General features: G+C 42.0%; 1 protein-coding gene across 1 annotated transcript in view; it reads right to left on the reverse strand.

Moving 5' to 3' along the window:
- IPO13 (importin 13) overlaps positions 1-13,611 on the reverse strand; it is a 78,483-nt gene that overhangs the window by 38,896 nt on the left and 25,976 nt on the right. The window contains exons 14-16 of the mRNA XM_072420643.1: positions 13,484-13,580; positions 2,702-2,754; positions 62-128 (exon numbers count right to left, since the gene is read on the reverse strand). Coding sequence (XP_072276744.1) covers positions 62-128; positions 2,702-2,754; positions 13,484-13,580 — 217 coding nt within the window. The remainder of the gene's footprint in view (positions 1-61; positions 129-2,701; positions 2,755-13,483; positions 13,581-13,611) is intronic.

Consider the following 13,611-nt stretch of genomic DNA (forward strand, 5'->3'; position numbering starts at 1 on the left):
TTTCTAAGCTGTGAAAACAAAGGACACATCAGTGTTATGAATAATATAAACTGCCACCCACCGCACTGGAACAAAGCTTTAACATCCAGCTCAGCAGACAAGAAGAGGCACGGTTTGCGCTTCAAGGCCTGTAAAGTGCAACAGACACAAAGATAAACACACTTTTCACACAGTCTCAGGTGTCACCCTTCATTAACTTACCTGTCCACAAAGCCTGTTAGGTCCATGACGGAGGATAATAAATAGGATGACCCGTCTTCAATGCATTCAGTAACCAACATTTAATAACCCAGAGGAGAGCGGCATCTCCTGAACACAACCAAACACTTTTTCATAAGCTGAACTACTACGAAGGTGCCAATGACATCGCAATGCACAAAATAACGACCTCACATGACTAGGTATTAACAAGGAAGAAATTCATAGTTATATACAGGATTTGGCTGTATCAGTCTAATGATATAAATATCAAAGCTTTATTATACAACTTTTTTTGGGTTTGCAATTAATTGAAGGTTTGATGAATACTGAGTGAACCTGGGAAAGTATTAAATCCCCCGCCAGATCTTCAGGTGATCCAACACCTTGCAGGTGAACAATTCCTTCCTTTCAGAGATCACCTGACAGTCGCTGCCTTTCAGCTAAAATCAACTGAGCTCACGCAGTGTACACTTAGGGGCTGGGAGGTGTTTGAGTTCAGGCAGTAAAATGCAGCATATTCTGCAGATAAATTATGAAGCTGGGGGGGGGGGGGTATAAATTAAGATATCAATATCAAACATTGGAGTGTCAGCTCTTCTGTACAGAAAAAGATTGAACTGCTCAGTGTTCTCTGTACAGCACTGCGGTATATGTCAGAGCTATATAAATGTATAATAATAGTTTGTGACTGTGGAAGGGGCATTGGAGTGCATTTTTCTCCCCGACCCGTTTTAGCTGGGTGCACCACTAGGCACTTTTCAATAACCACCAGGCTGTTTTGTGGGTGGTTACTGACAAGTTGGGTCACAATACAGGGGCAGCCACCCACCTACAGCTTTTTCCCACCGAGACTGATGTGATCGGCTACGTGTAGCACCATGGTATCAGTCAGTTATACATAAGTATAATATTAGTGTCTGACTATGGGGGGGGGGCATTAGAGTGTCAGCTCCTCTGGTGCACAGACTGATGTAATCTATTCTACAATTAGCATCTCAGGTGGCAGGACTGAACGATGATGCAGTCAGTGTTCAACCCAAAAATTGTAACCTACCCAAAAACAAGTGAGTGGTTACTGAAAAGTGCCAGGTGCTGCGCCCAGCTAAAAGAGCCCGGGGAGAACGCTGACTGTCTATGTAATACCTTAGAACTAATAAGTCTACCATGTAGTTGAATAATAAAGATGTAGACAAGCAGAATGACTTAAAGTCACTGCATGCAATAGCATTTAGAAGGGACCTCCAGTTCTACATTGCATTGCTTTTTCCCCTTCTATTATTAAAGTCAATCGGCATTTCAGATGATCCCTATCTGATGGATAGTTAATCTAGCAGGTTCTATAGAGGGCGTGCATTAACCATCAACATTTATTACCTTATAATCACACTGTAAAATAAGCACTAATATTAAAGTCAGTAGAGAAACCAAACTGTTCCATATTTTGCACATTTTTGTCATCATTATAATTGCCCTGTCTGTCCCTGCTGACTGATGGTGGATTTTCCAGTTGCTTAACACATCTTAAAGAGAGAGATTTTTAAGACTTCAACAGTTTGTAGGTAGTATACGGTGGGGTGAGACCCAAGGGCTTCCTAAATCTCTTGGAGACATCAGTAGTGGGGTCTGCACCCAGCTGGTGGCCATTCAATGTGAGCTTAAGGCCCATCCAGTATCTGCAAGTCAGGTCGGCTGTGAACTTTTCATATATTTTAGCTTTGTCTCAGTTGAAATACTTTCCAGCCACCTTGGGGTGTCCCCAGTTAATCTGTTACATTGCCCAGAAGAACAAAAACACATTTCATACCTAACAAGGAGTATGGAAGCCTCACATAATGGTCACAGGAGGTAAATTAGAAAAAACGGCATTGGAGTCTCCGAAATAAGAAACTGTGAGGTGGATTCATTTCTTTCATTTCATTGCATTTAAAATACCATTTTGGTGCACTGATCCTTTATGTCCTCATTCTTTCTCCCAGAGCACTTTGTCAGTTCTTACCCGATGCAGAAATAAAGTTGACTTTCGTTATTTCTACAGATGAATACAAACCGGTTTGACACTTTCATATACATGGGCCACTCACTATGATATACCAACTGATATAAAACAGAGAACAATGACATGAGGGGCTTCCATCTTCATCAAGGAGAAGGTCACATTGATCCCAAGCCCCTCTGTGCTGCGGTCGCTGCAATAAAACTATTGGTTAAACCTTGGTTTGAAAGCAATGTCCTGCATTCTCCTTCCTAAATATCCCCCCATGACCTGATTCCTGCTTTCTATACACACAGACCCATCAACGTTTGTCAAATTTGCTTCCCGAGAGGCCATCTCAAAGAAAGATCTGGTGCAAAACTTGATGGAGAAAAGCTACATAACTGAAAGTAAAATCATAGCCAGAAACGGGGAGAGAACAGAAAGATAAATTGAATCAAATAAGGAAGAAAGGAATCAAAGGAGGAAGAGAGAGAGAAAGAAAAGTGAATGAAACTCAAAACACACCTGTGCCAGGAGTTGCATAAATGAATCAACAATATCAGGATGGTTCCTGGGTCCTAAAAATATAATAAAGATGTAACTTAAGAGAAAAATTATACAAACAGCAACTTAATATCATATAAGTCATGTGATACAGAAAGAGATCACAGGGGTAAGGTGGGGAGGGGAGGGAGGTGCTGGGACGGAGGAGGGACGGGAGGGAAGGAAGTGAGGAAAGAAGACATGATCAACTCGAAACTGGTCAAAGAAACAAAATCATGAGACTTGAAAAACCCAAAAACAGAACGAACAAATCAAAAAGAAAGATGCTTTTGACCCTGACCATCCCGCACAATCAGACATCAGAGATGGAATGCGGTAGGGGGACTACAGAGCCAGTTTTACATTGCTTGTTCCTTGTCCTTGGTTGGCCCTGAGTGTTTGGAAGAAGCTGCAGACTTCTGAGATGGCTTATTATCTTACCAACTTGCTTTCTTTGATATGAAAATCCTTTTTATTCCCAATGTACAACATGCCGGCCTTCACTGATCAATGTCACCTGGCCTAGAATTGCCCACAAACCAATCATGCCCCCTAGAGGTGGGGCAACAGATGGAAAGACTCCATAGGAGCTGCTGATCACCCCTGGAGAAGACACTGAACATGGAATAAGGGTGTGTTCATAGCAACCATACAGATAGTTTATTACACAATAATATCACTAATGTGGATATAAAAGCAGTGATCTCCCCGGACACTTTTAGCTGGGCGCACCACCCGGCACTTTTCAGTAACAATAACGAGCTGCCACCCGAGTAAAATTTCTTCCCACCCGGCTTAATAAAAAATTGTGAGCCGAACACTGTAAAAGGACAAAAATTATTGAGGTTCAACCTATCACAAACTACAGCCTATGGGAAAACCAAACAACCCCCCATTTACAGGGCAACTATAACCAATAATGCCTCATGGACATAAAGAAAGATCAATCAGTTGGTTCAGAATATCGAGTGTTCTCCCCGGCCCCTTTTAGCTGGGCAGACTACCACCTAAACCTTTCAGTAACATCCCGCATGTTTTTGGGTGGTTACTCAAGAGTTGGGTCACAATACCGGGACTGCCACCTGTCTACAATTTCTTCCCACCAGGCTCGAAAAAAGTTCTGGTTTGAACACTGAATATCCAATATATTCAAGTTTGCAAGAGTTAGACGAAATCATTTAATCTTTATCTTTTAGAATTGATTTAAAAGTCCAATTTTATTTAGGTGTGGAGCGGGAGGTTCTTTTATGATACCACATCCCTATGTATGTCATATAACATCTTTTCAGCTTTGTTTTATGGGATTTTTTAGGAACCCTTTACACTCAGGTTTTTAAAAGTACAATTTTTATTCCATTAAATGCAAATTACAAAAACATTCAATATAGAATTCAAGATTCATATTTGATCCTATAAACATTTTTGCTCTTAGTCCTTTACGCATTTCGCTGTCAGGCTTCGTCAGAAGGACATTTCCTTTTTTAAGTTGTACATTACCTAGACATAATTACTCTGAAACACTATACATCATTGTGGTGTGTTTGTTTTTGTGTTTTTGTATTGTTTAATTTTTGCTTTGTTCAGAACCACTATACTTCAAGAAAAAACAAATACCAAAGCAAAAATAAAATAATGTTTGAGACATTAGATTAAAGGTAACCTGGAAATTTGTGAGTATGTATTATCTAATTTCACACTTCACACTCCTTCCTCGCTAAAGCAAAGGCGCCTCTCTCCTGCACATGCCTGCAGTTCTGAGCCCGGGAGCGCCTGCTCTTCCAGATTTATTCAGTGTTGCCCCTCCCGTCGGCCACTCACAAAAAAAATCACCCTTGGCTATTTAGCTAGCTCAGAGACAGCGCTCAGCGTTCGTGCAACGTGTCTCCACTAGTGCCTAGCCCCTAGCTCTGCTAAACATTTCCTCTACACCTGTTGGTTAATTTATTGCCCACTCTGTTGTTTCCCATCCTGTACCCTTGTGCTGTTCCAGTGTTCCTGTCAGTCTGTGGATATTCCTGTGTCTCCTGTGTTCCCTGTGTCCGCAGTGGCCCCTGTGTCCGCAGTGACCCCTGTGTCACTAGTGTCTGTTTCCTGGATCCCTGCTTTGACCCCTGGCTTGTGACCTGACCGCTCTTGCTTGCTGCCTGCCTTGACCCCAGCCTTCTTTGACATTTGTTCTGCGTAGTGATTTGGTGCCGTGTATCTTCCTGCCCACCCTGGTGTGCCCAAGGACCGCAACGTGGGAGTAAACTGCAGTGCAACATCCTCACCACTAGAGGCTCTTGAGAAGACCTGGTTACTGCTTAGACTGCGCCTTGGCCCTTCTCATGGTTTACACCACCTGTGCTCACACCACCCCTGTGCAAGCCGCAGCGCCCCCTAGTGGCCCTGTCTCCCCAAGCCTAACATCTAACTGGAATTTTTTTGCTTTGATTTTTCTTTTGCATATTTATTGTTTTTTGCTGTTTCTGGTCTACTTATGTATGTATTATTGTTGGTCTTCTTTGGTTTTGATTTCTTGGCTTTGATTTCGATGTTAGTGTATGGGGTTGTACAGATATGAAATTTAAAGTTTATACTAATCCTTGAAATGTCCTTCCGAAGAAGCTTGCTGGCGAAACATGTCAAGGACAAAGGAAAAAGCATGGCCAATCTTGCTTCAATTGCATGAAGAATTAGATATTGGATCTTCTAGTTTATCTTATTTATATGTAATGGAATAAACATTGTCATAATATATTGAATATGTGCAAGTTACCTTAAAAGTCCCATGTAAAGAAGCTAAGAACATGTTGTGTAGTGTATATAGGGATGTGGTACTATTAGTATCTCCCCCTCAATTGAAAACTAAACCTGGAATATTCCTTCACTTTTGTTGCTGCAAATAAGACGGCATGAAGTTCATTATAGGATTTAGATATTATTATTAATATATTGATAAAGGTGTCAGCTCCAACATAAGACAATCAAGCATGATCCATGGAATAGAATATTCTTCTACTGATCACTATCTTGCATTGAGGAATGGGCCCTGTGTGGCCCTGGGACGTTGGCTTTCAAACATGTTACAAAGTTAGTCAGGTTGAAAAAAGTCACAACCTCTGGGGAAACAAACATATCCCGGATATAAAATCCTGTAAGACATAGTTGGTCCAGAGGAAGGAAAAAAAAACCCTGGGTACAATTTGCTTCAACAGGGGAAAAAAAATTCCTTCCTGATCCCATGAGACAATTGGATGTTCCCTGGATCAGCAGTCCCTGTTATCTTTACTTTAAAGCTTTAATCCCCAGTTATATTCTGTGCTTCTAGAAATCATCCAGCTTTTTCTTAAAGCAATCTATAGAACTTGCTGAAACTCCTTCCTGAGGGAGCCGATTCCACATTTTCACAGACCTTACAGTGAAGAATCCCTTCCTTATCCGGAGCTTAAACTTCTTTTCCTCCAGACGAAAAGAGCGCCCTCTTAATTGGGAAGAGAGTTTTCTATATGGACCATTTATATATTTATACAGTGTGCTCATATCCCCCTTATACGTCTCTTCTCAAGGGAAAATAGATTCAGTTCAGCTAATCTCTCCTCATAGCCGAGCTCCTCCATTGCTTCCAATGCTGTGACAATGCTTTCACAATACTTTGGAGTGTTGGTGATTTTGTCTACTTTTATTTCATGTATTCTACTACTAAGATTTTCCATTAGTTCTTACCCTGGAATATCCCACGATACGTTTGACCACACATGGTAGATACTAACCACTGCAACCCACAAGTCCTGACAAGGGACTAATATTTCCCTCACTATCCTGAGCTAATAAAATAATTGAAGCTGGAACTGGGATTTATACAATGAAAAATATATGTGGCCCTGTGTCCTGACAGATCCATCCCAGACCGGTGTCCTTGGGACGGATTGATGTTTTCCCATGATTTGGCTGGTTGTGTCTGAAGGGTTTTATAAACTCTGCATTGAATCAGATTGGCTGCAATACCCAACATACCCAGTCCACACTTCCTCTATTTTCACATTTGGCCCTGATTTCTGAAACCTCTCCAAGGTTGGAGAGGATACACTTTCATCAGTAAAGCTGGAGTGGATTTCTTCAAAGTCATTTGCTATTCTGGACTAGATCCATTCCAGGTTTGTTGGATCACCCAGCTTCACTGATGAAAGTGTATCCTCTCCAGCCTTGCAGAGCTTTAATAAATCAGGCCCATTGTCTCTGAAGTACTCTAAGCTGGGCTCATGTGTCATGTACACAGAAGGTGAATATGTACACAGCAAGGAGGATGAAAGCAGATCAGCGACAAAGAAAAGCAGTGTCCATAGACTTATAGATAACAGAAAAGAATGCAATAAACAGAACTGTGATGTGCAGATGATGGCAGCTCTGATAGGACTCCCTAAGCTGCAGGATGATATTTGCAGATGAGTCTCCGGCAGCACATTGTCCCTGCAATCTGCTCACAATAGATATTCTGATCATTGTCATATAATTTAACAAAGCCCTAATATATTGATGAACTGTATTTGTGTGGTTTTACATTGCCATAAACACAAAATAGTATGAACAACCATCAGCCATTCTTACAATGAAACTATTTGTTCCTGATAAGTCCAAAACGTGAAGAATTGTGTCATTGTAACACTTCCAAGTATTTATTACACCTCACAGAGATCAATGTTCTCCCCCTGACAACATTCCCCATTATCTGATGACATGCCAGCTTTTTGGTTCAGGATCTTCCAAGGTTACCTCCTGGACTGAGATGCTGGCTCAGAGAGGAAATACTCATCTATCCACAGATATCTGACAAATGTGCAATTAACAAAGCGCACGCACCTAAACTAATAAAAAGTAAGTTAGTCTGCAGATCAAGACGCCACTAATGCTTATTTTCCATGCTGCTTGGGGAATTTGAAGTTCCAGGCATGTCGGACCTCTTCAGAGAGAACACTGCTTCCACACAGAGCATGATCCTTCTCTGCAGCATGGTGGCAGGGGACAGATGCAGCTAAGTGCAGTATTATCTAGAGCGAGCATGCACCCCGGTACACATTGCAGCGTGTTATGTTTAGCGGGCCATTTATTTAAAGCAGACCAATCACCAAATTTTTACATTATGTCTATCTCTTTTATATTAGGACATTTTTTGGATTACAGGAAGGTGTGTCACCCGATCTTACACCTGCATAGTGCTGGTTCATGTGTGAGATTGGCACTCCTGAAGGAGCAGCCCAAAGACTCCTGGCGTACGGGACGTCGGTATCCCGAAAGGCTCAGCACTCCAATACCGTGGGGGTAAAGACAGAAAGGAAGGGGCTTCCAAAGATCATTGTTACTTTATATAAGATTATATCTTATACTTATTACTTTATATAAGAGTAAACATTCTAGGGATAGATCCCCTTTAAGAGCCTTTTCTTGGGCTAATGTAAAGTTGGTAGCTGAATCTATGCGTGTCTAAATTATTCACAAATGTTTGAGGGAGATTTGTGGGTAAAATATTGATTTCGGATTTCTAGAAGGTGAGATAGAACAGTTGAGGTTTTCTATATTCCTAGTGATGGACTGCGATTCAAACAAATGATTCTTGTTGAAAAGATTGTAACTTAAACTCTTTCATTTGATTCATATACTTTTTGCGTTGTTACTCAGCATTGGCCATTGGTCTCTAACTTCCCTGAAGAAGCCAAAGCGTCCAAACGTGTCGGGTACCCGAGACTTTTTTTTTTTTTTTAATACTTTTATATGGATTGTTGTTTCTTGCATTTCCCATTATTCGGGACACAAACCATTACTCATGAATATGGCAGGTGAACTCTGTATAGGGTTTGACTCTTTGCTGGAACTATATATGGAAGAGATTTACAACAAATAAACTCACCTTTAGTATTACAGTTTTCTCTCTGCACCTTTTGGCTGGGCGCACCACCCGGAACTTTTCAGTGACCACGCAGCTGTTTTTGAGTGATTACTGAAAAGTTGGGTCACGATAGTGGGGTCGCCACCCACCTACAGCTTCAAAACATTTCTGGGTTAAACACTTTTTCACTGATTTGTATTGCAAAACTTCTTGTTTAAATTAAATCGTGCCTTCCCTCCACAATACAACGGACGCTTCCGGAAGAGTCAATCTGCTGCGTCCCCCCACGGACATCTTACTGGTTCTTCTTGCTGACCTCCACAGAATCTTCTGATATGAAGAGGTCAGGGAGAGGAACTATAAGGAGCTGCAGGGGCCAGTGGATTGAAACTCCTGCAAGAGCGGCACAGTAAAGGTGAATATTTGCAGTCTGCTATAACAGGTGAATATAACCTGGTAAACCTCGAGCAGCATTTCTTAACATTAATACCAAGGGGGAACCCTGGAAACAACTTTCAGGTCTTCAGGGAACCCCTTCTATAATTCCTATATCCACAGATCACAGTATATTAGCATAGTGGTCAGTGGGAAGAATGTCATATCCACATATATCCACAGCTCACAGTATATTAGTGTGGTGGTCAGTGTGAAGAATTAATCTTGCATTGCTGGCCATTGGGAAGAATGTCACCCTTACAGATAACCAAAAACATCATTGGGGTCACTTAAACTGACCTGAGAGGTGCAAACTGCTCATTGATCAAGGAACCCCCAGCAACCTCTGGAGGAACTCCACTTTATTCACACCTCCCTGCCCCCCTTATGATCCCCACTGATTTCCAATGTGGGAACGCTGAAAAATTCTGCTGACCTCTTATGCAGGATGTATGGCACACCCATGGAAAAGCAATGAGTTTCCCAGGAAAAAGAAGAAGCTCCAAGTAGTGGTAGCCTCAGGAATGGTCCATTAAGTCAACCAATCACGGAAGGTCCTGTGCAGAGTACAAAGATTCTGTTTTATAAAACTGAAAGTTAGATCCAAAATAAAAAAAATTATTATAGCTCTGGCTTTAAAACAAAGCAATGTGGGTACCTACGTTTGACTTGCAGTACCTGTACATCTGAGCTCAGGCTGGGAGAGTTAGAAGCAGCACAAGGAGCCAACCAGTTGTGCTGTAATAGAAGGAACATGCTGATACGAGACAGCACAGTAACACCAATAAGTTGATCCGCAAGCTACTTCTCCATCACACCAGTCCAGTCACAGGCTAGAGAAGACCTGTAAGTGTCTATTACCTATAAAAAGTTAAAATCGGTTCTCCTCTATTGCCAGGGCCTTACAGGTGGGTTACTTGGCTGGCTGTGAATTGTGGTAATAACATAGGACTATGGTAGGGACAATAGATTGTGAGCTCCTCAGGCCTGCGCCTGGTGACAAAGCTGTATAAATCTCAGGACTGAAAGGTCAGAAATATAAAATCTTACAATTCCATACATGTATTCCATCTGTGTATTGAGCCATTTGCCCGCAGTTCAGCCGTATTGTGCCAAGCTGCGTGACTCAGACCCATTCAGTCATGAAGTCCAACAGCTCATCCGGAAAACACAAAGCCCAATAACTAATAAGAAGTCATTTCTTGGCTGATGTATCCGCACAAAATTGACTTTTCAGAATGTGTTGCTAAATGTTTATTCCGCCATTCTGAATTTCCCCACTTGCGTTTTCTAACCAGATCCTCCTGGTGGACCCGATGAATCAGCGGCTTATAAAAGCCTCTTACAAAGCCATATTAATTAACACCAGGAAGAGAAAACGTTTATCGCCACGAACACAAGAAAAGACGAAAAACACGTTTGAGAGAGAGTCAGCTGAATTGGTGCAAAGCTTTGTGACGTCAATAGTGGGGAGAACAGCACAGAGCCGTCATTTCCATGCTGGGCGGCTGCATTGATTCCCAATGGCACTTTAACAGGAGGACTTAGACAAAAGTGGCGTTTGTGATTTTGTAATTATGGAACTCCGGTCACAAATTAAACCATGGCTGTGCTCATGCAGGACATCCTCCGATACCCTAAAAAGAACCTTAGAGTGGAATTATCACCAAAAAAAGAAAAGGTGAAGCCCCTCTCCTGTCTTTACCGCCCACATCATGCATCCCAGGAGGCTTCTGGCTGCTCCTTTTACGTATGCCTGAGATCAGAAAGGCGCAGAAGAGGCCTTTTCCTGCAATGGGGAAAAACGCAGATCTCTCACGCACAGGCACTGAGATTGACACAACCCCCACCCATTAATTTCACTCTGTGTCACCCAACCTTGCGCCTGCACAGTGCAAGACCGGGTGACAAAGATGGTGCCATCTGATGCTTCCTCTGCGCCAGGACGAAAGAGAATCTCAGCATGGCATGGGACCCAATCCAAGAAAGCTCCTGAGGGATCTGCGGAAGTAACAGTGAGTTTTTTTAGTTTAGTTCTGCTATAATGTGGCTTGTTTTTAGCTATTTGCTCCTCCACAGTCAGCAAGATTACCCATCGTTTTCTGGTTTGCTGCATGCTCAGGTTCTGCAACCAAACACTGGGCTCAAGCTCATAAATCCAGGAGAGCGACATCACTGCTCCTCTAACGCAAATACAAAATGCAGCTGAGAAGGAGCAATGTTCAGGGAAGGAGCAATGTTCAGGGAAGGAGCAAGGGTGCGAGTATATAGGGGGTTGGGGCACTTGGCAGAGATAATGTCCCCTTGCCCTTCGTGTGGCACAGTGATCGTGTCTTTTTTTTTAAAATAAGTTTGGTCTAATAAAAAACATACAGTTTGATTTAAAGTCTCGTCCAAAGTTTAAATCCCTGTAAGGGCCACCATTAGCTTATCTGGTGACACTGAACCTCTATAAGAATTCAACTGTGGTCTTCAGTGTCAGCCAAAGGCTTAGGTTACCTATGCATGCAAAGTGTGACCATGGGGAGTTATTCTGAATGGGAGACTGAGCCAAATATGTCATTGACAGGTCCAGAATAGTGAAGTGCCATCCTTGAGGTGTAAGGAGTCATAAAAATGGTCCCCATCCACACCCCCGCTTTAATCCTTCATGAACAGTAACGTACATCTGGGGTAGGGAAATTTCTAACTGCTTGGCACATGGTAAAAAGAATATTGTGGCAAACTTTAAAGCAAAGGTTTTATCTGTTCTACATTAAAGAGGCTGCTACAGAACAAACAAATTCAACATGGGCCTGGTATTCTGTTTTCATTTGTGTATATCCGGAGCTCTGCTTTGATAATAGCTCTCTCATGTGTCTCAATACAGACAGAACATATTTTTTACATTATAGAAAGCCAAATGGAAACACAAAAACTTTGTCACTGGAAACCCCAAATCTGTATGATGGTTGTATAGGCAGTATAAAAAATATATTATCAACATATCTATTAAGGTCAAGCAAGAGGGTAAAAACAGGGTCAGGAGCGACTATATAACAGTCAGCTTCTATTGATGTAGTTTAAAACCTTCTTAACCTAAGAAACCTTGCTGAGTACAAAGTATTTATTAGAGATGGGCTTTAATATTTTACACCTAAAGTCCAGATAAAAGTTCATGTCTAAGGCTGCGTATGCACATTAGACTTTAGTCGTTGAAAAGATCCTTCGTGATCCTTTCCAACGATAAAAGACTGAAAGATGAACTGAACTGAAGATGAACTGAAAGATGTACATACAGCACCGTTCTGTTCTATGGAGAGGGGACAGGGGAGAAAAAGCAAGGGCACCCTGCTGTGCTCTCTCCCGCTCACTTGTATTGCGGCTGTTCGTCTTTCATGGATCCACCAGGATGGATCCATGAACAATGTCGGACGGCGGCTATACACGTGCCAGATTCTCGTCCGATATCAGCCCTGACACCAATCAAACGAGAATTATCTGATGTGTGTACGTAGCCTAGGACTGCTCTATCTGTTATTACTCTGCAGAATAAACAGCATCATTGCCCTATTTCAGGAAGTGGAAAATCAATGCATTACCTGGCTGGATCAACAGGTAATAAGCTATGCTACAGGGACGTCTCAAAAAACAAAAAACTGTTGTATTAGTGATACTGGAACAAACTGCACAACAAATTTTTTGGACAATAGTACAACTTAGGCTGGGTACACAGGGTCAGGGCCGACTATATACCAGTCAGCTTATAGCCTATACACACGTTCTATACTTGGCTAAAGAGCTGCTCGATGCACGAACAAGCACTGTACATAAAGCATTGTTTTGCCCTTTGGAGAGAGAAGGGGGGAGAATGATAGAGCGGCACCACTCTGCTCTCTCCCCTTCACTTCCTTCGTCTGTGGATCCGCCAGGATAGATACATGAACGACGAGTGGTATACACACGCCAGATTCTCATTTCATATCAGCCCTGAGACGTTTATCAGAAGAGAATTATTTGACGTGTGTACATAGCCTTAGAGTCAACCGTGTAAATATGTAAAAGAACAATGTTTTCATTGTGTATACACCAATTAGCCAAATATTTAAAAGACTGGCCCCCTTGCCCAGATGTGTCAAGTTTTTACAACACATTATCTTCAAGAACTGACTCTTCATTTTCTGCCTAATATGTCCCCCCACCCCACCACCTTGTTGTGAATCATTGTAACCAGAACATGAGTTTCATCACTTCACCTGTTCGTGCGTTTGATGTTTTGGCTGATCCGTGTACTGTACATATTATAATAAATATTTATGTATATGTTTAATTTTACTTTCTTAAGGACTTACATTTGCTTTTTAAATTCTTGCAGCTGCACAACCATATTCAACCTCAGAGAACCCTATCATAGTGTTTTGGTTCTGGCACAATCCTGGCAGAGAGAGGAAGTAGTTACATTAAACACAGCTCCGGTATGAACTAACCTTGCTGAAACAGGGACAACGTCATCGATGTGACCAGCAGGAAAAGCGATTTGATTGGAGGGAAGTGCGCTGGCTCGTTTGCAAAGATGTGAACCAACTGGCAGAGAACACAAAACACACAAGATTTA

The sequence above is a fragment of the Pyxicephalus adspersus genome, chromosome 8 (assembly GCF_032062135.1).
Source record: "Pyxicephalus adspersus chromosome 8, UCB_Pads_2.0, whole genome shotgun sequence".
In the NCBI taxonomy this organism is placed as follows: domain Eukaryota; kingdom Metazoa; phylum Chordata; class Amphibia; order Anura; family Pyxicephalidae; genus Pyxicephalus; species Pyxicephalus adspersus.